The 24,570-nt window shown below is 39.6% G+C and overlaps 1 protein-coding gene across 3 annotated transcripts in view; it reads right to left on the bottom strand.

The window, feature by feature from the left end:
- The window catches only part of LOC106945521 (phosphatidylinositol-binding clathrin assembly protein), a 106,652-nt gene that overhangs the window by 59,047 nt on the left and 23,035 nt on the right, over positions 1–24,570 (bottom strand). For all 3 annotated transcript variants that reach the window (XM_015029256.1, XM_015029257.1, XM_015029258.1), the window contains exon 2: positions 12,224–12,366. In XM_015029256.1, coding sequence (XP_014884742.1) covers positions 12,224–12,366 — 143 coding nt within the window. The remainder of the gene's footprint in view (positions 1–12,223; positions 12,367–24,570) is intronic.

Genomic DNA, 24,570 nt, shown 5'->3' with positions numbered 1-24,570 from the left:
CACTTGAGGAATTTTGGGAAGAAAGCTTTTTGATTAGCCTAAATGCAAAATGTATATATCTTTGTACAGTTTGGGCGTAATTACAGCTCTGAGGGTGTTGTCCTTTCAGGAAATGCACATTTTCAGAGTCTGAATACAGTTACTAAATTAGTTGGAAATTATTTCAATAATCGATTCATCACGATTAATCGTTTCAACCCTAGTCTAAAAATGGCATTCATAGTCTGTAACATGATAAAACAGCAGCTGCTTTTAGGAATCTAGAACTTCAGTGCTCATTACTACAAGCACAACTTTTTACACAAAATCCAAACTTTGACAGTCGCTCCTCTGTCAATATTATGCACTATTTTTCTTCCACTACATAATTATTTACTACTCTGGTTTGGTCCATCACATGGAATCCAGATAAAATACATTGAAGTTTGTGACGATAAGGTTACAAAGTATGACGAGGTTCAGGTGGCATGAGTTCACTGCACTGGAAATTGTCCATTTCGAGAAGTGAATGCAAAACCAGTATGCAGGCCCCTCTGACTGGGAGAATCTGTGTTTGGCTTGTTGGACCCAGCAGGCTGGTGGCCTGTGGCGCCTGCTGAGCTCAGTGGGAAAGGAAGAAAAAAAATAAACATTTTTCTATTCCATCATTGAATAATAATCTGTATTCTTGTTTATGTGGATTATTTTAGAAATGTGTCAGTTGATGAAGTTTTCACTTCGTAAAGACAGGATATTCTGAAGTAAAACAGCAGGTATCTTGATGCACATCCATCATCCATCTTCTCCTGTGTGCTGCTAATCGTTTCCGTTTGTGTTCCAGCAGTGGATGAAAAACACGTGTGCGACGACACCGTTTAAGCTTTTCCCAATTGCCACCGGCGACCGCCGCCAACAGTCACGGTGACCTCCTTGAACGGCGGCTCGAGCAAACAATGTCCTCCTTTGGCTGGGAGCTTCTGCGTCAGCACTTTCTACATCTTTTTATTCCCTCCTTGCATTCTTCCACTCGGACGCCTACAAAACGCACAATTTTCAGTTTAATCTGTCCCTCTGCCTGTGCCCCCAATCGCTTTCCTTCCCCTCTCCCCTGCCCCCCCCAAAAAAGGTGCAGAGGGAGTGTGGCGATGACGTTGCTCCTGTGACGTCAACGAAACAAATGGGCTGCAACTTTCACAGCGACCAGTGTTGTGCCCAAGCAAGCTCTGCCTGAATTTACTTCTTTTCCTTCCCCCCTCCGTCCGCGGAAACATTTTGTGGGACAAGAAAGAAAAGCGGCGCGTCCTGCCGTCGTCAGCGGTTTTGCCGGTGTCCTCGCCTGACCGTGCCCAGTCTCCCCTCGTGTCCTGAATGACTCCCTTACACATCCCACCCTCCGTCTCGCTCGCCGCCTTTCCCAGCCTGAGGTTTGGATGTAAAGAACCACAGCTCTCTATCCTGATTCCTTATGCACCGAGTCACAATCAATCACACTGTAATTTCCCCCCTCTGGCACTTAGAACTGCTCTGCACAGAGGAAGAAAAGGATGATGGGTAGTAGTTTTTTTTTTCTTTTCCAGCATGCCCTTGAAAACAAACTAATTTAAAAAAAAAAAAAGGGTTTCACAGCATTTGTGTGAGATGGTACATTAAGGTCTGGGGAAGATTTAGGTGGTCTCTAAGCAAAGTGAGAAAAAAAAAAAAGTTGTGAAGGTTTCTCTTCACGTGAGAGCTTAGGGAGACGTCTGAAATGTTATTTCTTTGGGATCAGCTGAAAGTTAAGGTGTTGATAAAAACCGGAGGCTTAAGCGAAGGCCGAGCTGTTGATTTTCAATGATCAATGTGGAAGTCTTCTCAGCTTTTGTGTTGGCTACAGCTTGGAGGTCTCAGAGAAAAGTCCCTTTATGATGCTTTCAGTTAAGGCGCCATCACTCTTCACCTTAAAAGGGCAGATCAATGCTAAAAAGTAGTTAAATAATTTTTGCACTTCCATTTGGCTTTTTATGACTTCTAAAAACAACCCAAACGCTTGTGTTGATTTTTTGGCAAAACGTGAATATTTTTTTGGTGCCTGGAAAACGAAGCATTTCAAAAAACCTCCCGATTGTTAAGTAATAACAATCTACGGGCACTGGACCGTTACCTAGCAACCCAAATTGAGCTCCAGGATATTTGGTCAGCTGGTTATCCCACTGTATGCACTGTACAATGCCTGCTGGAAAAGACAAGTGTTTTGTTGCCAACTTACCATCCTGTAACTACTTGCTGCATTCTTGTTGGTTGTGCAGGAGGCTCTACTAATGCTTATCAAAGATGTACAGTTGTATAACTCCACATCTGTTTGTAAATGTTGAGTAGGAGGGGGGCGTGGCCAGCTGCAGATTAGCTGGATTTAAAGTGACAGCAGACCCTAAAACAGCTCATTTTGAATGAAGCTTTAAGTGCTTATGGCAAACCGTCTTAAGATCTAATCAGAAACATACCCATCTCTTAATTTCCATTTGAAACATGAGTTCTGTTTCAAGTTTCTGCTAGTAAGAATTTTAATTTTAAAAAGATTTTATTGTTTAGATGGGTGTAATGAAAACAGCCGTTAGTTGTGGAAAGGAAGAATGTTTTTTTTCTGGATTTTGAAATGTGCATTATTACTTGGAAGAATGGATTTATAGATATTTAGTTGATAGATCCTTCTTTCAGTCTCTCCCCATCTTAAAACCCAGTCTGTGGGATTAAGAAAATTACTTCCAAACAGAAGCGAGGATAAGAATAATTTGGTAAAAGGTCTTGCCATACCCTAGATGGCAATCGCATAACCTTGTTGCTCCTGAGACAAAAGCAGCAGTAAAGAAAGTAGAGAAAGAGGTACAGAGAATGATTTGCCAGCAATGATTTAAAAGTTTTCATATCAAATACATGTTCACTTCCATCAGAACTTTTTATCCTGAGATAGAATGAAGTAAAAGTTACTGCGTAATAACACCCAAACATTTACTTTTATTGTTGTGAAACTAGACCCACCGTATTATTACTGAATTATGACTAAAATTAGATCTGATTGGATTAAATCTCCCTCCAATAATTCAAGTCATTCTGCATGACTTTTTATTCGTTTTATTTTTTTGTTTTTTTTATTGGAGGGCAAAGGGGGGAACATACATTTTGTGCTTTTAAGCTTTAAATAAGTATTTTAAAATAACATTGACCTGAACACGACCCGATTCTCTCGTCTTCCAGCACTTATCTCCAGTACCGTTTTACATGGCATCTTTCTGGCTGCTACACTCTCTCCGACTTTCCATTTGCCATTAGTTCCTCTCGGACTCTCCGGGGGCCCCGTTCAGATTTCAGTCCTCGGACCAACGGACGGTCCACGGGGGGACGGGTCCAGACGACTCCCTGGGGGGAAGCCAGAAAAGCAGCGTGGCTGGAAAATGGCTCTCGTAGTCATTGTTTGGGGTTTCCTGCTGGATTGTTTTTGGTACATACTGGTCTTTGATTAAAAAAAAAAAAAAAAAGTTTTGGAAGGACAGGAACAAGCTGACAAATGATAAGAACTGGCACAAAAGCCAGACGGGGAGTCGGGTCAAGGCTCTCATTGCAACGCCTCCATGTAGTTATTAGACAATTTAAACTTCAGCCATTAGTTCATGTGGAAAGCTCAAATTAATCCGTCTGTCGAAAACTCCAGGGAGTTAAAACGCGATAATTGATCCTTCAGCAACGTTCTTGTGAGATTGCAGCAGAAGAGAAGGTTTATAGCAACAGAAAAGTAAAATTGCCGTTAAAGATATCGACCGAGCCGTCCCAGTGGGGAGTTACCCGACAGAGAGGGCGGGGGCGGGGAACTGCAGGTGAAAAATTAAACAAGCATCAATACCTGCCGCACACAGCCACTAAAAACTCTCCATTACTCCAATCACCATCCGAAAACCTTTTAACGAATACGGCAGCCGAGGCAAAGACGAGATATTAAAACTTAATTCACCTGCTATTTGCTCTGAATGGCAAATCCCCACGTTTTTTTTTTTTTTTTTCAAAGCCCAGAGCTGAATACATTAGAGAGGACAAGAGCTGGAAACTGGATGCATTTAAAGCAGCTGCATAGTCCAAGCAGGAGAGAAAGCAGCACATGGTGGTTTGCAAAGGTATTCATAGGCGTTTCATTTTTCAGGTTTTGTCACAATACAACCCAAAAACTTTCATGAATGGGATTTTATGTGATAGACGGCCACAAAGCACTGAACAATAGTGAAATGGATGGGAGCTAGAACTTAGGTCACTATCATATGGATTTCTTTTAAATAAATAATCTGAAAAGTGTGGTATGCATTTATAATCAGCCTCGCTCCATTTTTGGCCATTGCAAACCTACAGACTGAAACTTACGCCCATTCGTCTTTTCAAAGATTGCTCCGTCAGATCCGACGAAGAGCGTCTGCAACAGCGTCTATTCAGGTTTCACAACCTCAGATTTAGGACTTTTTAAAACCTTGTTAAGACCATTATGAATAAAATTTAAGACCAATATCACAACCCACCCATGTTCCTTAAAAGTGTCTGCTTTCACTCTAATCTGTGCTCTTCCTCCTTGTCACATATTCTTGTGTCACTTCTTTTAAGCGTTTCCTTCGTCCCTGGAAGCCCTGTGAGTATTTATAAGTCTTAGGAAAAGGAAGTGAAACTCAAAGTTTTGGTTATGTGACTTCAGGAAGTAACCAAGTAAGGTCTTTACGTTTTACAAATTCAATTTTAAGACTTTAAGACCATTTAGCAATAACATTTCAGAGCTGCATCAAGGCAGAAATGTACAAAAGAAATTTGCATATTTATTTATATTGTAGTTGTGTCAAGCTTTTTAGCACATATTGAAAATAGCATCACACATAAAATATATTCACAAAGAAATTTATTTAAAAAAAAAAAAAAAAAAAAGCTAGCTAGCTAGCAACGGTAGCCGCAATCGTCTCGAGTCACAGAACGCAGTGATTGCGTTTGCGGGTGACTCCAATGTTTGCCTGACAGAAAAGTCCCAAATAAGAAAACAACATGAACGAGATCAGAATAGTTCCGTCACAACAAAATTTAAGACCTGACATATTTACGTATCGACATATTTACAGCTAACTTACATTTTTATGAATGTAAGACTTCTTAAGGATGCATGCACATCCTGGTTGGAAAAACCCAGTGCTTTGCTTCATCATCCACCTCCACGATAAGCCGTCTGTGGCCTACGTGACGACTTTTCTTCGTTAAAATGAACTCTACTTCCATTAGAGTTGACCAGACAGAGCTCTGGGCCAAGTTTGCAGTTTGGAAATTTTACTGCCGGGCTTCTTTTCCCTCCGCCTCGACAATAATGGATGCTCTGGCTGCGAGGGAGCGCGGGCCCCTGGCCCCCCTGAGCCTGGGTCAGCACCGCCGTCCTGACAGGCCTGATGAGAACATGCGACGGCCTGAATCATCACTTACCGGCCTCTGAAACAGAAACCAGCCGCAGTATACCGAGGCTGCGAGATTTTTTCAATTACTGCACTGCACACTTAGTTAGCTCCTACATTTAATAAGTGCAGCAGCAGTGCATCGGCGATGAAATACTGCATTTTAAATGCGCGTGGCAGCTGAATTATTAATGCTTACATGGCCTCGTGCCTGTAATTTGTAGAACAAGATTATAGAACTGCACAATATACATTTGGTATTCAAAGCTTTGGCTTATCTACCTTCAACAGGCCAAATTAAATAATGACCCGTATTGGACAATGCAGCAGTTTGAGCTGCGAATGGGAATATTTGACGCGTTGCTTTAAATTCGCCAGCCTGCAGCGGGTAATAAATCAAAAAATAAATGGTAAATAATAAATCTAGATTAAGAGAAAAGGATCCCAACGGTTTCTCTTAAATAAAGCAGATTAGTTATTATCTATCACAGTTCAATCAGCGCAGTAAGACGCGGCGATTATCAGCTGCCGGGGTGCTGAACGCCGAAGAAGGCAATTAGCGTAGCGCCGCAATCAGTGTGGAGGCACAGTGTGACACGGAATCAAAAGGTTCAATCTGCAGCGATGATTCGGAGAGAAATCAGCCGACAGTTCGGGAATACCTCTCAGCCACTTCCTGCTGTGCTGCAGTGACCTACTTAGCATGATTTCATTTATCTAAAAAAAAAAAAAAAAAAACGGTTGCAGGAATTTCCAGAGTCTGAGCAATCCTTTTCTGGGATAGAGGGACAGCTCACGACGACGCCATGTTTGTGGGAACCACAGCTTATCTATCCGTCATCATTCAAAGGCTCCGCTTGGTCTCAGAGCACCAACACAACATCTGAGACGAAAGTAAAAAAGAAAAAAAAAAAAAAAAAAGATTTAAAAGCAGTGGCTGTTTTGGCGCTTGGTTGGATCAGCTGCAACAATCTCACACTTGGCTCTTCCTCTTTTCAGAGGAAATTTATGTTAGCGCAATAAAACGGAGAGACATCAAAAGGGAAGCGTTACGCAACTTGGACTGGAGCGGACCCCCGTCTAAAAAAGGGAAGGAATGCTTCCCCAAATTGGAGGAAATTAAAAGGAATGCGCTTGGCGGGGCGTGTCGGCATTACGGGGCTTTGCTTGTTTAAGTGTGGCAACTTCACTCGCGTTGGGGTTTGTCCTGTTTTTGTTTGTGGTCTTCACAAGAGCAGCGTTGTTTTTGTTTTATAGTTTGTGATTAAGATCTCTTATCAGACAGAGGGGGTTGTTAGGATTACGTAATGTTTGCACTCGTAACAACTTCTGGTTTTCAGCAGACTGGCACACAACGAAATGGAGAGCTGTGGCGTGTCCACACCCACTCTTTGGGGAAACCGACCGACATCAGATTGAAGTTAAAATATACAACAAATCCAAATGGGGGCGAGAGGGGGGAAAAAAAAAAAGTCCCAGAACTAAAGTTGCTTAAAATCCCAGTCAGTATCTCCTTTCTTTCTCTCTTTTCCTTTTCACTTCGCTTTGCGGGCCTGTTCGGTAATGATGTCCGGAACGTAGAGGAGGTGGTTCGGCTCAGCCTGGAGCTCCAAACACAAACTTATCAAGCTGATCTGATGATGCTCTTTAAGGTCTGCCGCCGTCGTCGAAAGGAAGCTGGAGGCCAAACGCATCAAACCGAACAGACTGTGGTCTGTACAAGAACTGGGCCGTACTGAAGTCGGTCGTAAGGTTAAAAAGACAAAAATAGGTTTTCAAATAAATAAAAAAAAAAATAGGATTTTTGCTAGCCAGGTCTAGAATAGATTTAGTTTTTTTAAAACTAATTTTATTCATGAGTTATTTCCATTCAGAGGCTCACAGTTGAGCGTGTTGATCGTCACTGTTGGTGATCATTAAAGCAAGGTCTTTATACCAGGTTTTAAAGAGTTAACATTTCAAATCTTCTAAACTTTATTGTACCGTTCCTACAGCTGCACACTGCCGGTCAGCTGGCTCCTGAAGCGCTACACTCTTCCCTCGATCACAAGAAAGATTAATATGAGTGCAAGTATTTTCAACCTCAAATTGGCTGGGGTCAAGTCTTTTTTTTTTTTTTTTTAAACACACCGATTTAGAGAAGGTCCATTCACATGTTTGCAAATCCTAGGCTCGATTATTGTAATAAACTTTACATTATCTTGGACTTCATGATTATGACGTCCCTCAGTCTCAACGACGACTTCAACCCGCCCTTCTTTACGCCGGCGCCCTGTCCATCTTGGAAATGATCTTAAAGTTTTACCGTTTGATTTTAAAGCTCTTAACAGGCTTGCCCCACCAGATTTATGTGACCTTTTAAGTCTTCCTGTACCTGAGCGATCCCTCAGGTCATCAAATCAACTTTTATTAGATGTCCCAAGAACAAGGGTGAAGGTTCAGGATCAGAGGACTTTTCCGGTGGCAGCACTTGGACTCTGGAACAAACTCCCTCCAGACCGTCGCACCACCTCTGACTAAACTTGAAGACTAAACTGAAGACTCGTTTCTTTAGACAGGCTTTTAAGGCCATGTAACGTAGTAGCATTTTTCCCTCATTTCTATTGTTGTTTTCTTAGCTTGTCAGGCACTTAAAAAAAACTGACAGCTACAGAAACTTAATTGAATTTTTTTTTATGTGTATGTATGTGTGTGAAAACGATGGATAAACGATGAAGACATCCTTATATCTGTGAAAAATAAATGCTGGATCATTTATACAGCAGGATTAGTTGTTGCGTTTCTGCATTAAAATGCAGCAGAAGAAACTATGGAGGATGATAACTAAATATTTTTGTAAAATGTCTACTGAATTTACTAACGGGAAAGAGTAAAATGTGCTCACTACTAAAAAATGTCTTGTTTTTCTGCTCTGCAGATTAATGCGTGGAAGAGTGGCGAGCTACAGAAAGCTAATTTATTAGCGATGTCTCCTTGCCCTACTGAAAGACCTTTTAATTCAACCAACAGTCATGCTAACATTTGCTTCGTAAAGCAACATCTTGGTGCTAGATTTTATTTTGTGCTGTGGGACAAAGTTCCTGAATTGGCTCGTTTTTAAACCGATAGAGTAATCCTTCTAAATATTTAGTTTTTCCGAAATCAGGCATGATACACATAACAGGTGACTGACGGCTAACAGCAACGTAATTGGAAAAGGGACTTTTCGTCTGCTCACCATATAAAATTTAAACTGTAAGTGGTTTTGAAATTGACTTTCTAAGCTACCAGCCCATGCCTAGGTGTGTAATTCATTAGCACCTATTTTACATACCAGTTTTTAAGTACAAAAGCAGCACAGATCTGAATTGAAGCTTATGTCTGTTGACGTTATCTGAAAAAGAACCGTTTTGTTTGATTATATCTTTGTATTATTGCTTTATATCTTGTGGAAAACGCAAATGGGTCTAAATTTAAATCTGCACCAAAGAAATAATCATGACTACAACTGAATTCAACTATAAAACACCCAACACCACATCTGATAGGTGCCTACACTAGGTTATTTTTTATTATTATTTTTGTGCTTAGTTTATAGTTCATTTTATCAATTTACTTTGCAGGAGTTTCCCAGAAATGAGCCTGGTGATGAAAGCCTCATCAGTAAAATCTACCGCAGTAAGTCTGAGCAATGAGCTCAACTTCAGTGACATCACTTTGTTGTGGGCCGTTTCCTAATCCCAAAAGGGGGATTTTCAATACAGTAATCCACCAAAAGCAGAAGAAAGGATGTATTAATATGAACGGCCAATCGCCGGGCTTGATTCAGTGGTTTTACATTCAGTGAGTCACACTGTCAGAACAGAAACCTTCTGCACAATGGGCTTCCTTTAAAGGAGATAGTCGGACATTCAGAGGAATCTAATTATGTCTATTTTCCAGCAAAAATCTTATTTGAAAAAGCCACCATGCTGACAAGCTAGCACAGGCTGATCCAGATAAACGCGATGAAGTCCAAACAGATCAAAGAATATCTACAGCTTACTAAAACCGGAATGGTTTGCGTCTCCAAAACCTTCTCGGCATCATTGTATCAGTTCCCAGCTGTTGTTTTAATTAATCCATTCACTCTGTGCTTGGAAAATACTGCTCTATACTTCCAAACTTATTTGCATGTCTGCAGTAACGCTTAAAGGTTTTTGTAAAATTCCCCCGTTCCATAATTAAAAAGGAAAACAAAAGTAGCAGGTGTGTGATGTTTGTGACTGTTCGCTGTTATTCCACTTGCTGAATCCAGCAGGTGGTTCATGATAACCGCTGAAAAGTATGACTGTGTTTGGTCTGTCTGGGTGAAACGGCGTGTCGCAGTGACAGCAGCGTGTGTTCTGCTGGAATCATCTCTTTGACCCTGACTTAAGTTGAGTGCTGGACGAGCTCTGGCACCCCCTACCTAGTTGGGAATGCTCTGATTTACAATACAGGCTGGTGGCGATTAAACAGGATTGTCTGCAAATCACTCAGACGATTCAGTACGATAAAAGACAAAGCGGCGTCGAGCTTCCACTGCTGTTTTCACAGAGATGAGCCACTATAACCACTAGAACGCCACAAATTCATCTGAATATTACATAAAGACACAATGTGCGAAACTTGTTTCTCAAGGGGAACGACTTGAATAATTAACTGGCTGCAAACTTGAAGATCACTAAAAATTCAAACTGGAATATGTAATGTGAAGATCTGCTTTGAATAAATTAGAAAATAATTTTAAAAACTCCAAATATCTCCTTTACGGGCTGTATTTAGGGGTTAAGAACAAGAGACTTTGTTTATAAGTTTAATAACTTTTCAGGCAAACACAAAAACTGTCTAATATCAGCGTCTCTCAAAATTGGTAGGTCAGGCTTTTTTTTGAAAATAAAAAAATTAAAAATTAAAATTAAAATTTGCCAGAACTCTGCAATCGGTGCACCCGTAGTTCTACTGGATGTTATTTAACCTGGGGCAGAAACAATTAATCATATTATTCATGATTAATCGGTTACTGGCATATCAACCAACTTAGCAATTGATTAACCGTAAACTGGAGTATAGAGATTCAAAAACACACCATTTGTGCAAAAAAAAAAAAAAGACTCAGAGTAGTGCTCCTGGCAAAACTGTACAAAAAAAATATATATATATTTTTTTACAAAAGATAAAAAAAATACACAAAAAGAAATGTCATATTATTGCATTTCAGGCAGTAAAATGTTTATTTTCTTATTAAAAAGGAATTGAATTTGTTCATTTGCATTTTGGTGCATTTCTAATTTTGAATAAAAAAGCTTTAGTTAAATGACTACACAATTAATCCATTAATCGTCAAAAATAATCATTAGAATAATTGAATACTGAAATAATTGTTTGCCGCCTAAAATCTGAATTTTAACAAAAAGATTGTGATTGCAACCATAGAAGCATCGATATGAAAATTTGGGTCAATATCAACATCTGATATTAAATTAGCTATTATGGACAACAACTAGGGCTGTAGTGATACAATAATCTTACGATAAACGATATTCTGCTCACGATGCAATGTATATTGTGATATTCAGCAAACGATACAATTCAATAAACTTTTGCAATTTTCTGAAAGATTTTAGAGGGACAGAGTGATTTTGGTGACATTTTGTGACTGTTATAGAGTTGGACTGAATTAATTTAACTGAAAACTGATTAAAAGCACCAACTACAAAATATCTGGCTCTGTTTGGACATGGACACAGACTTAAAGTCGACAGCTGGACAAAATGAATCAAAGAAGTGGTGAGAAAACATGTTTCTTTTAATTGAAACAGTACAAACTGTAGCTTGCATGGATTTATAAAGTAAATAAAGTGCACCAAGTACCCTGCTCTGAATAGTTTGATACCTTTTTAACCTCGACACTTAACATCTGAAGGAATCATTCTAAGCCTGATGACCTAATCACTCTCCCGGCGAACCAAGTAGTGAGTGAGCAAGGTGACAGCTGGATGTTACGATACTTGCGGATGAATATCGANTTTTTTTCTAGGAAATATCGATATATATATCGCAAAATCGATATTACACAGCTCTAACAACAACCAATATTTACAGATATTACATGTATTTTTCACAACCGTTTCGACACCGTCGAGGTTAAACAAAAGTGAACAGAAACAGATGACAGAAAGATAAACAATAAATATCGGTTGTTTATATCGGCAGAGATTTATCTCATCGATACGTTAAAAGCTAATTAATATCAGGTAAAATCAATGTTGGTGCCGTGCATTCATAGTTGCAACCAGGCAAAATAAATTGCTCAAGAGGCGTGAAGACTACGCACTGCAGAGTAAGGAAGACAAATAAGGACAGACCATATAGCTGAATTTTCATGTGAGATTACAGAGAGGGCGGCGGGTCCGTCTATCTTTCCAGAATGTTTTTTTTTTTTTTTTTCTGAAGCTAATTCGTTTGATTATTCATTTGCTTCCATCCCCGTCTCCTCATCTTGCCTTTAGCTCGCACTGAGCCAATTAATTTCTGCGCACTCAGGAGCCGTTTCAATCACTCCGAGCTTTGTGTCCGTCGCGCGCGTCCTCGGTTCCTCCGCGTGCCGTCTCGATCCCACACACGTCGGCTTTCCTTCTGATCAAACCGACGACGCGGACATGAATAAAACATCCTAATGTGTTTGTATTTACGAACATGCCAGACAGAGTTGAGTAATAACACTGCTTAGTGATGTAGTCTGCACAGATGGCCCTGGAGGGGTTGTGTGTGTGTGTGTGTGTGTGTGTGTGTGTGTCCCGTACCTCGTTGCCGTACATCATGAGGTGGTGGGTGGTAATGAGGGCTTTGAAGACCACCACCCAGCTTGAGTTGGCTGTTCTCTCGAAAAGAGTGTCTGCCAGCTGGGGAATGTTCACGTTCATCTCATTGGTGCAGTGGATCAGATCTGCAGCACAGACACACACAAGCAAAACAAGTTGGTTAAAAGCAACAATACAAACCTGCAAGAAAAAAAAATCAAATGAAATTTCAACTTTAGAAAGACGGCAATAAAAAAAAATTACTCCTGACTTTCCATTCTCTGGAGAAGTGTTAGAAGTTCAGGTGTCAGTCATTTACAGACCGGGGAGGGAAAATTCAACTTCGGGGTCCAGAAATGTCAGTTCTATAAAAACCAGCAGCCCCAGACATCAGAGCCAGACGGAGCGCTATAAGATCCTAGAATGTTCCAACACTGACAGGTACCTGTTGCAGAGTGTCTGTGATCTTTAGGACTTTTACAATGTTTCTCTATTATAAAAACCATCTAGGTTTCTTATTATTGTATTTTTAAAGGCTTTGGATCAGATTCTGATAAGGCTGTTCACAATTTCCTGAAAAACAAAGTTTTAATTCTTCCACCTAAATGAGGAGGCCAATAAAATCCGAGTCCAGCTTACTGTGTGTGAAAGAAGGAAAAGTCAAAGTTGTTGGGAATATCCTCCTCTCTATTTTATATCAACACATTAAAGAAACTTCTAACACTATAACATCTATGGAGCATACAGAGAGGAACTGCTTGTTGACGGTAATCAAACTTTTTTCAGCTTTGCTGACCCTGACGAGGAACGATTCAGTCACAAACCCAAAGAAAAAGATCAAACTTGAGCAACACCAGGTCATAACAATTACACTCTTCAGTGTGGAAGTGATTTCTGAGTGAAGACGACTCAAAATTAGCTATTTTCAGTGACAGTGTTGTGCTTCAAATGAAATAAGTGGAAGACAAAAGCAGTAACTTTTAGATTAGATAAAGCAGTATTAGCTAACGTGCTGAAGGTTGAGTAAAGTAGTATTGGCCAACCTCTCGAATGTTAGCCAATATTGGTTTAGCAAACCTTCAGCATGTTTTGTAGAGTATTAGCTAACACGCTGACAGTTAGCTAAAGTAATATTAACAAACCTGCTGAAGGTTAGCTACATTTTTAAGCCATTTAGCTCAGTTATGAAACATAAGAGCTATAAATCACTGCGCATCTGACATGTTTTGCAAAAAGATCCAGTCAATGGTTAAGATTGGCGAGAAAACAATGACAAAAACAATGCTGCTTTGTAGAAACATATGCTGGATTTTGGAAGGACTTGGTTCATAAGACTGGAAGAGTTAGAGAGCAATTTAGTAACATGATTTACTCTTCAAAAAGAAAAAAAAAGCTATTGTAAAGAAACTAGTTCTTATAGAAACGGCAGAGAGAATTTCATCACCTCAAAAAATACCATCACAGATTTGTGGTAAAAAATTAACAGAATTTTAAATATTATAAAAATAAAAGCCAAACATTTCTACATTTTAGTCAACAGAAAAAAAAAATCTAAAATAAAGGCTAAGTAGCATTAGCTTAACGAAAAACACTGAATAACTTCCTACTAACAGGAAGAATTAAAAAATGTTGACAAGATTGAATGAATCTGCTTATTAGGAAATGGGTTCCTATTTTTACATTTGAACGTTTGTGGTACACAGGCAGCAGCAGCAGCAGCAGCAGCAGACTCCTATAGTTAAAAGCAGCTGGCCCCTGCCTGGAAGCCCTTTTGGACAACAACTAACAATAACTAGCTCTGCTTCTCAACACATCGATTTTTACTGCAGGCTGCATGAAGCCCTGCGAGCTAAACACAAGTTCAAAAATCAGCCAGCTTCAACTTTCATAGTAGACGGTATGAATTACAAGCATGAGCAAGGGCGATGGACACAAATGGTATTGTAAATCAAGGCTCCTTTAAGGCACAACGGAAACACAGTTTAGTGCAGCTTTTAATCAAAGACTCCAGTAAACGGTTTACAAGATCACAGCTGAGTGATTTAAGTGTGAGATTGAATTTACATTTGCATTTTGACTTTTTTTTTTCTTATAAAATTCTTTTAAGTGCTTATGATATGAAGGTTTCTCTCTCTCTTTTTTTTTTAGCAAAACTAAAGGGTTTTGCTCTTATTTTCTTTGATGTCCTGTAAAGCACTTTGGTAGTATACAACAAAAGCTTAATATTTTAAAATAAATAAATACTGTTCTTTTGAACTTGTGGGTAACCGGTATAACTGATAAATGTTTGGCTTGAATTAGTTTTAACTCATGTAGCTGATTTTTTTTTTTTCTGTTATTAATCAGCATTTTACCGAGCAGATTGCAAATTCATTGGTGGTGTTGCTCTTTTTTAGTCAATCTGTGTTTGTATGGATTTTAGTTTCTGGTTTAGATGAATTGAATGTTTGGAAATGCATATTAAATTTTCCCATTCCATCTTTTAATATGGTGCATATTGTTCTTAGGAAGATAAGGATTTCTTATTTAGCTTTCCACAGAGCAAAACTGGTTGATTTATGAATACTGACAATTTTACTTTGCTTAATATTTGAACGTTTGTGGTACACAGCAGAATAAGAACTGCACACAAACCACAGCTTAATGCATTTATGCAAAACTAGAGAAAAAACACTGGTCTTTACTACAGGCAAGACTCGCTACTGAATCCAACAGGGAGTCAGTAGATGCCATTTATGCTAATTAAGCATAAAAACAAAGGTTCTTAGTAGCTTTAAAATAATAGTAAAATTCCTTTTGGGTACTGTTCCATTCTGCCACAGTACCTATGTGCAAGACAAACGTGAGCAAAAGCCCTGAGAATGTGTGTCGTTTAGAAGAAAAGCCGGGCGGTGCTTTGCCAAACCACAGAGTTTCAAACACCGAGGGACAAGAGGCAGCACACTCCGATAAGATCGTCAAGAAAACTATATTTTTTACAAAGAAAGTCTTTCTGTGAGGCTGCGACAAAGTTTATTGGAACATAAATTAGAACTTCAAAGTGAACATGGCATGAGTTTTATTAATGAAAGGCGGAGCCTCGGCTCGATTTTTTTTCTAGACGTTCAGTCAACCGCTGAGGATGGGGAGGAGAAGCAGCCTTTTGGGTAAATGAGGGAAGTTACATTAACCTGAACATACTGAGAACAGATGAAACGGCCCGTCTCTTTGAGAGGGAATGTGCTGAGGGCAGCAGGAGAGCACAAAGAACTGTTTTTTTGTTTTCTTTGTCGTTTCAGAAATTAGACCGATGCAAGAGAGCTCGGCTTTTTGCTCAACTTGCTCCATTTCTTACTTGCAAATGTTCATTCATATCACTCTTCTTTTATTTAGTTGTGCATTTGCAACATGCACATGCCTCACAAACACCAAGCTCCATGTAAATTCCTCTCAAATAAATGAATATTCCAAGTGCCCAAGAGCCCCAAAACTGAGTGTGTTTATTCCCCTCTTTCAGGAAGACTTTTCTTGTAGATTAGTCATGGGAAATGAGCTCTTTTCAAGTTTCTATTTGTATCGCTATAGAGGAATTTGCAGCATGACGAGGTTGTATTAATTTACACTGCAGGTCTCCTTCAAGTTCATGCAAACACTGTAATAATACAGTAGAGTCAGAACAGGAACAGAGACCTTCCACTGCCCTTGGCATGGCCGACTTCACACAACACTGAAACCGTTTAAGTCCAGACGGCAAACGCCGGCATTCAACCAAACATGAACTTTTTAATACCGACGATGATAATATTGAGATTCACAACTTGGAAAGTTATTTTAAGACCCTAAATTTGTTTTAAACTTTCATAGTTTAAGGGTGGATTCACATCAGCCCGGTTTAGACCGGTTTAAACAAACTCTGGTTCGGTTGTCTAGAAAGCCCGGTTTGTTTGGGGAGATGTGCATGCGCAATTGAACTCTGAAGCAAACCAAAACTGTAAACTCTGGTCCGCCAAAAAACGTAGTTTTTGATTCAGTGAACGTGAAGTCTGGTGAAGGTCCGAATTCATATTTGGACGTGTGAAAATGAACTGCAGCATCTGGAATTATGGTTTTTATGCAATTTTGCAATTATGCAATTTTGGTCCCTAATCAAACAGTCTACTGGATTATCAGGTGTGAAAACACCCTAAATTATACACAGGTAGACTGAATTTACTAACTGAAGTTAACTAGTTTCCATTCATTTTCTTTAGTGATATTAAAGTTAAGGTGATTGAACATGTATCCAAACACCTTCCAATGTCTTCTGAAAAAACCTGACCTGACTGTCAACAAGCAGCAGCTGATGAATAAACGTCTTTAATTTGTACATGATCTCAGGGTGGGCAACACGATCTGACCGCAGCCCAACAGCTTGGCTGCCTCTCGCCGTTCTCCGCTTTAATGGAGATCGATTTGAGCCGACGCATGTTCAGGTCCCCCCAGCTTATCGTAATGATTCAGCGTCTCCGCTCGCCGCATGCAGGTAACATAGCGAGTCTCTCAAGTGCAAATCATCAATACACACGCACGTTCGAATTGATCGTTCGCATCATATCTGCTTTTCCGTTTGGGTTCGGATCCCTTCGGTTTCTTCCACGTGTCTTCGTCTCTTCTTGAGCTCCTCCTCTTTCCCCAGCATCCTTTTTGTTCTTCTCCACAGGACATTATGAGCTGCCAGCTCTCACACCTGCTAACTACAGAAGCGGCTTCTCGTTAGGCCGCCGAGGCAGGGGAGGCTCCTGAAGGAAGTCTTCATCTTTGTAATCAGGCACCTGTCGCCCTTTCCTTTCCCTTCGCCATGTTGTGTCATTCGAACGCACGGCAGACGGCCCTCAGTCCAGGTTTGCTCCAAATCATTCACTCAATGTGGCACTTCTCTTTTTTGACATACACACATCAGGAGGTGGGCCTCTCAGTCGATACAAATGTGACTGAAGCTGTGCAATACCAAGGTGTGTCACAGTGCTACCCGCCCATTTGGCTACAGTTGGCGACTGTCAGCGTTTAGCTGCTAAATGAGTGGATCTGAATTTTAAATGTTTCGGTTATATCCAAGAAAGAGCCTGGAATCGACTGGAAACAATTCGCATTGCTAAACTGGTCTTTTTTATATCTCATTTGCTTTCTCTTTATTTGCAGCTACTCCTTCTTTTAAGTGTTTCTTCTATCTGTCCGTCTGGGCTTGGTTTTTCTCAAAGCTCATGTTTTTTCATTAGATCTGGAGTGGTGTTGCGGAAAGTGAGAGAGGGAGAGAGACGGAGTACTAAGAGTAGGGCTGATTAGCTCCACAGGGACGCCGGTGCACCAGTGTGTATGTGTGCTGGCGATAATGTAAAGAGGGTACATGTGCCGACTTAATCAGCCGGAGTGGAAAGCATTAGATGCTACTGATCCTGGACCTGGGGGAGAGGGACAAAAAAAGAAAATGGGGGGAAGTAAATGCAACTGAGGCACAGAGAGAAAGAGAGGAGTTGAACAGAGAGGAATAAGGGGAGGAGGGCGACGGTAAATAAAAAGAGAGATGTGTAACCGAGTGTGGAGGAGATGAGAAGAGATGATGAGCCATGTGAAACATGAGTGTCTCTTCATCCGGACAATTTGCAGGAATCCACAACCCCAGCGCTCTGCTAGCTCTCGCTTTGCCTCCTCCACTCCTCGTCGAAAGCAAGACAAGAGACGCAGATGAGAAGCTCTTCTCGTTCTGCTGCACCTTGAGCAGCTAAACCAAGAGAATGAGTAAACAGCGAGACATCGATCCCAAGTCCGACCGGGCTAATTGGGGCCCGTGGGTTGCACAGTAATTAGTCAACGGAGAGCCGGAGCACTCCATTGATGAGAAAATTATACAATGTAAACAATCCGACTCGAAATGAGATCTCTGAGGCAATCGCGTGGGGTTTATTTTGCCTGAAAACTTGGTTAGGTTACGCAATCTGTGTGTTAGAAGGGCCCAGTCAAAGTAAAGCAATTACTGATCCTTTATATTCTGATGATTCATAATATTTGACTGGGAATTTTGTTTACCGAGAATTCATAATCCATGTTACTTATGGTTTCCAATTGTGTGTGTGTGTTTTTTTTTTTTTTTATTTCCGATTCATTTATTGTTTTCAGTTGTGTTTTATTTTGGATATTTAAAATGTCTTCCACTTCCAATATGAAGTTTTCTTTACTAAATTCAAGTTTATTAGTCTTTGAGATGGAGAACTGGCATTGTTATGCCATTATCAACGTTACTTGAAAACTGCCCTAAAAAAACACATTTAGTTCCAAACCAGGCAAAATCTAAGAATTAATGATTCACGATATTAACACCAACATCAGTATCGTCCAACAGTAATTTTTTTAAACATACTGGTATCGGTATATATAAAACTGGGCAGATAATAACAACCGATATTTTTAACCATCTTGTTGCCGTTTGGTTCTGGTGAGGGAGGAGAAGAGTTTGGTCATGTGGTATCTGCTTGGGCATGTAATAGTGCTAATGGTGATGCAGCAAAGGATTGTGGGGAGTTGAAAGCTGTGAGTCACTGGTGAAGTCAGCAGGGTTTACAATTTTCTTCAAGGTGTCCAAAGGGCAAAATATATAAACATCAGCATACAGTTATAATTAGAGGTGTCCCAATCCAATACTGATATCAGAAATTTGTCAGATATCAGCCAAAAAACACAAGTATCTGATTATCTTGGCTTGCATCTAAATTCTTTAATCTCCAGTATTCCAGCATTTAGTCCGCCCCAGCATTTCTATTCAGTAGCGCTTGTATCCCACATGAAGACCAACTGGCTAATAATAAATGGCTCAGTTATCATACCTGTTGTTGATTAGGTATGATATCACTTGATCAAGTCTTTTCCAACATGTCACACTACAAATTAAGCAGTAAAAGTATGCCTAATATCGAATCGGGTCAATGTCGGTATCGGCCAGTACTCGTAGCTGTGCTATCAATATCATATCAGAAGTGGAAAAGTAGTATCTGGACACCCCTCGATTTAATATCAGCTGAAATATTGGTTATCGGTCATAACTGCAATATTCAATATGGATGTAATGCATAAAATATGTTTATTACAAATAAATAAAACATATATATATATATAATCAGATTTTTATTGAAAATTAAACAGCTGTAAGAATCTTGGTGGTTTTCTGCCCTCAGACCACCAAGACTCGTACAGCATAAAGCAGGTTTGCTAGCTACCTTGGTATTCCCCTCACACACACACACGTGAAAAACAAATGCTCAGTAAGTGTGATCTCATTCTCAACAGTGACCCTCTCTGTCCCTCCCCGAGCCGAGGTCCATTGTTACTTGTCGACCGCTGACCTCTGTGCTCTCTGGATGAAACAAGCGGAGACTCTCCGGTCCGGTGTGGAAGCTGGAGGGACCAGGCTCAGGGTCCAATAATGATCACCAAGAGAAAATTCACCAACATTTGTCTATGTTATTGTTGAACCTCTCTGAGGGTGATTCTGTACTGAATAGTCGTATAATGCTGAGTGATATTCTGAACGCAGGATGTTTGTTAGCGTGGGTTCTGACAAGCGTCTTATTAAACTCTCTAGTATTATATTTTGTAAAAAAAATAAAAAAAAATAAGCACAACTACATCTTTTTGGTGGCTCATGTCTGCACAGAAAGAGTTGGTGATTTGAACAACAGATGATTAAATAATTTAACAATAAGAATCAGATGATTTTGCTTGTATGATTGACCTTGATTGACTAGACACCCAAAAGGGCTAAATTACTAAATTAGTTGACATTTCAGTAATTGATTCATCACGATTAATCATTTCAGGCCCAGTACACAATACTTTAATAACATTTTTTAAATTTTTGAATTCTAGATTCCCCATTTTTAATATCCATATTTGTGCCCAAATATTGATATTTGGGCACAAAACATCATCCTAGTTAGATTAGACCCGTTTTCTTAAAATTATCTGTGGCTTCTTTTCCCCATATCAGGGCAAATTTGGATAATTTCAAATCTAGGTTTCTGCTTAACTGTAAGACAAACATCTAAATGATCAAGGAATATGATCATTTAGATGTTTCATGATTAGAAAATCATTTTTTCAATATCAGCAGAAATTCTCTTCAGAAAACACACCAACAGAAAATTATCATAAGTGCATTTGTGATAAGAAAGAGTTGCTCCTGCTTCCCATCTGTTCAACCCGGCTACAGAAGGTCATCAGGGATATAAATGTACTAATCTGTACACACACACACACACACACACAGACAGACAGAGTATTGTCTAGACGTCTTTCTTTAGCTTTCTAGAGCAAAATGCAAAATGCATAGTCTTTTCCTGCTGCTGGTATTAGAAGATGCGGTAAACAACCCTGGATTCCCAAGATTGTTTCATCAACCAGAATAAAAAACAAGGACGTCTGGACACTGTGCAGATGGACACTGTTCTCTCATTTTAGCATGATTTCTTATTTTACAGTGTTTCCAAAACAGTGGATTTTGTTCCTCCTCCTGCAGGTTCAGATAAGGACGTTTAGCAGCACACACTGCTGCGGTATCTCAAGAAGTTAAGCTTATAATGATCGTACTAAACCAATAGCTCATCTTATTGGCGAGTCCCTAATGTAAGACATCAAATTACCATAATGACTCAAAATTTGCTCCATTATCTGCAGTAAACAGTGTTAAATAATGCTACAGTATTGGTGAAACATGCTGAGTGGACCACTCCTGAGCCCAGTTGGTCTCTTTTACTGGGCTAAAGTCCTTGCTGTGCATTGAGAGCATTTTCCAAGGGGGTTCTGGCTAAATCCTGAAGCACCCCGGCAACGATTACACAGCAACAGACCTGGAAACGGCCCTCAGTTCTGGCTTCTCGTTCTTAAGGACACTACGGGACATGAGAGCCTTATTTATCATGCCCGACACAGTTTAATCTCTCTATATAGTTCAGTGGCTTTCTTCTATTTATGCCATTCGCTGGTCTTAAAATGCAGAACGGAGAGAGAGCGAAAGCCCAGACGGAAGTGCTGGTTCACATAGCTGAAATTCCTAAAAGACGGCTATGTAGACAATCTGGGAAAAACAGAGGAGGTTCTAAACCTTTAGCCACCATGAACCAACATCGTTTCCCTTTGTGCACCTATTGGCTGTGAAATAATAAATGTTGATTAAAGCCTGAAATTGGACAGAAAATAAAAAGCTCAAAACGAAGTTAAGCACCCACAAAGTCTGGATGAAATTAGGGACAAATGTAGAGCAGGTTTTTCTTAGATGAATATGGTTTTCTGATTTAGAAACATTACACTTTTTTTTACCCACCCAACATAACAGCTAGCAGAAAATTTGAGAAATTACAAAAGCATTGGCACATTAAAAACAGTTGGTGATCAGAGATAATTTCAGTGCTGAAGGGCAAGTCGGGTATTCGAAAATCTAACACGACAACTTCCACATTCTTTGGTGTGGAAGTTGTCACTGAGGGAAGACTCAAAGGCAGCATTTTCACCATACTTAGCTTCTACTTAGCTTCGTAAACATAAATATTTTCTATGACATTGCAACATCTATGGAGGTCACTCAGGCTGCAGGAAAGTGAGAGAGAGCTTAATAACAAAAGTTTCCTTTTTTGTTTTATCCTTTTGGGCTTCCAACCTGCGTGTGTTCTGGATTTCAGAGTTATAGTAAGGCTTCATATTCTCAAATCTATATGCAGAGACTGGTGTTTTAGTAATGGCCGCTAAGCTAACCATTGTAATCCTTCATAAAAGATGGTGTAGACAAATTAAAATGCCATCTCTAGCTATTTTATCTGTTAGACCTTAACAAAACAAAATTTTACAATGAAACATCATCTTTCTGTTGAAGGAAGGCAAGAAATTTTAAATATTTTTCATATGTCCAGTCATCTTATAGTTCCTCAAGAGAAATCAAAATCAACCTTTATTGACAAAATTTAAGATTTATAAAAAACTGATGCTCAGAAAGTGGCTACACAATTTGGATCTGTGCATCTGCAGCCATTACATAATACAGAAAAATGCAGAAATGAACAATCTGACCTCAAGCAACAGAGCTTGTTAGTAAATCTCTAGCAGGTTTATAAGACATCCTGTTCCTGGAAACCTTCACTCACCTTAATGTTCCCATCATTAGTCTGCATGTGTAATAAATGACCTCCAAATCAAACAACTCTTCCTGGGTGTGTGGCGTTTTCTTTTTTTCTTTGGCAGTGGCAGTTCATCAAGATTACAACAAAGGCAAGGCAATGTTTTTACAGTGTCTTATGCAAGCATAAAAAAAAATACACATGGCAGCTGATGCACGGTTAAAACCCATTCTTATTCAACCAGTCAAACAACTTAGAGTTAGACACACAAAATTGTATCCATTGGCAAGTTTTTATTCAGCAGATATAGCAGCAATATCTGAAAGGTACTTCATAAAATATTTATAGTCTCAATACTCCCTTTGGAACAAAATTGGGGAAAATTCATTTCTGATTATTATGGAGTTCAGAAAATGAACACCACCTGTGTTGCTTCAAGGAATCCAACACTTTGCATAAAGCGCCTTCAAGAGGCCAGAAACTTAACAGAAAAGGTTTTAATGACGGCGGTTGGGTTGAAGGATGATGTCTCTGACTACCGAGCCATCCTTGCCGTCCTGCTCGACCCGTGGGGAATTGAGATTATTGAGCTTTAATAACAGTTACCTGAACATGAGCATTGCCTCAGAGTTGACTGACCTTAATTCGAAGTCTGTGCAGGTAGCGGACGTGCGTGCCCAAAAGACGTATGCAGATAAAAAAAAAAAAAAAAAAAAAAAACCATAAAAGGGCCCAGGGGGGCTGCAGCCCCAATCTGTTGAAGATTAACACTCCCCTGGTATCAGCACCTTGTCTGGCATTGCAGTAATCTCCTTCCCTTCCCCATATGTCTTTGTGTTACAGACTGTTAAAAAGGGGTTTGTCACAAAAGAGGATTCCCTGTACAAGCCTCCCCTGCCTGGATACATGTTCATAAATCCTCCTTATATGGAGCGAGAGACGCAACGGAGGTAGGAAGACCTAAGTAAAACGCAACGCTTTAAAATCTGAAAACAGGCTTTTTTTCTCCCCCCACATTTCTTTGTTGGTTTTACAATCGCATAAAACACAGCTCCTTTTTCCCACCCAACAAGTGAATATTTGAAAGACTGTCCTAATTCAGAAGCCATGTATCTCAAACCGAGGTGCTGACAAGTGAAACAAAGCCTCTCCTACGGCTTTAGGGACTCTGTCGGATTCAATTCTCTCTGCAAGCACTCACTTCTCAGCCAATCGCACGGCAGATGTAACATTGATCTCCATTTGTGTTTATGGTGTCAGACAATAGAATTGGGATTGACTGACCGCCTCTGTGCACACTGGGCTCTCCTCAGATTTCATCTCTGCCCAGAGAAATATAAGGACCACGACTCCGCAGCGTCCAAGACAATATTAAACCGACTCACTCAACAGTAACTACCTGCCACTACACATAATGGTGTAATGCTAGCTCAATTGGTTACCATTTTAAGCTGAAGTATTATAGCTCTTCATAATGCCTTTACAGAAAAGCCGAGCCGGAGTGTGGAACAGTTTTATCGGTGTGAAATGCTAAAGTTCAAAAAGTCAAGATGCAAATGATACTTTGCATGAATTTACATTTTTGCTTCGATATTTTTATTGAGACAATGTTCCCTGTATGAGATGTAATCTGTATATCTTCCTCTATGATGAAATCAGAACATGGCTGCAGGTTTTATTGACAAGAGTATTGCAAAATTACAATCCTACAGTAAAGGTTGAAACCCTGCTCAAATGGCAAGTTCTCTAGTAGTAATGGCTTATTATCTTAATGTTTTCAGATAATATGGTTAGTAAATAAAAGTATGAAAAGAGAGGGCTTTATGTTTCTTTTCTTTATTGGAATGGTTAGGGGTGCCAAAAAATGGTGGCAATGGTGATTTTGAACACACACTTAAATATAATATTAGATTTTTCTCAGTTTAAGATTATGCTGCTGTAATAAAACATGATTTTCCAAGTGACGTTTGTATTGTTTGAACAAGGCAAGGGTCAGTTAAAGTCGCTTTAATGATGTGAACTTGAGTTTTCTCCAGCTGTGTGAAGCCCACCTATTGCTACATGTTGCCAGTCAACATGTGGCTACAAAAAAGGCAACTAGGCTTTCCTCTTGCTAAAAGATGTATACATTTGGACAGATAAAAAAAAAAAAAAAAAAAAAAAAAAAAAAAAAAAAAAAAAAAAAAAAAAAAAAATTTAAAGGAAAAAAAAATTTTTTTTCCCAAAAAACATTTC

Source organism: Poecilia latipinna, unplaced genomic scaffold (assembly GCF_001443285.1).
Source record: "Poecilia latipinna isolate Pla-1442-1.1 unplaced genomic scaffold, P_latipinna-1.0 Scaffold147, whole genome shotgun sequence".
In the NCBI taxonomy this organism is placed as follows: domain Eukaryota; kingdom Metazoa; phylum Chordata; class Actinopteri; order Cyprinodontiformes; family Poeciliidae; genus Poecilia; species Poecilia latipinna.
This window is presented reverse-complemented; position numbering and strand designations above follow the sequence as displayed.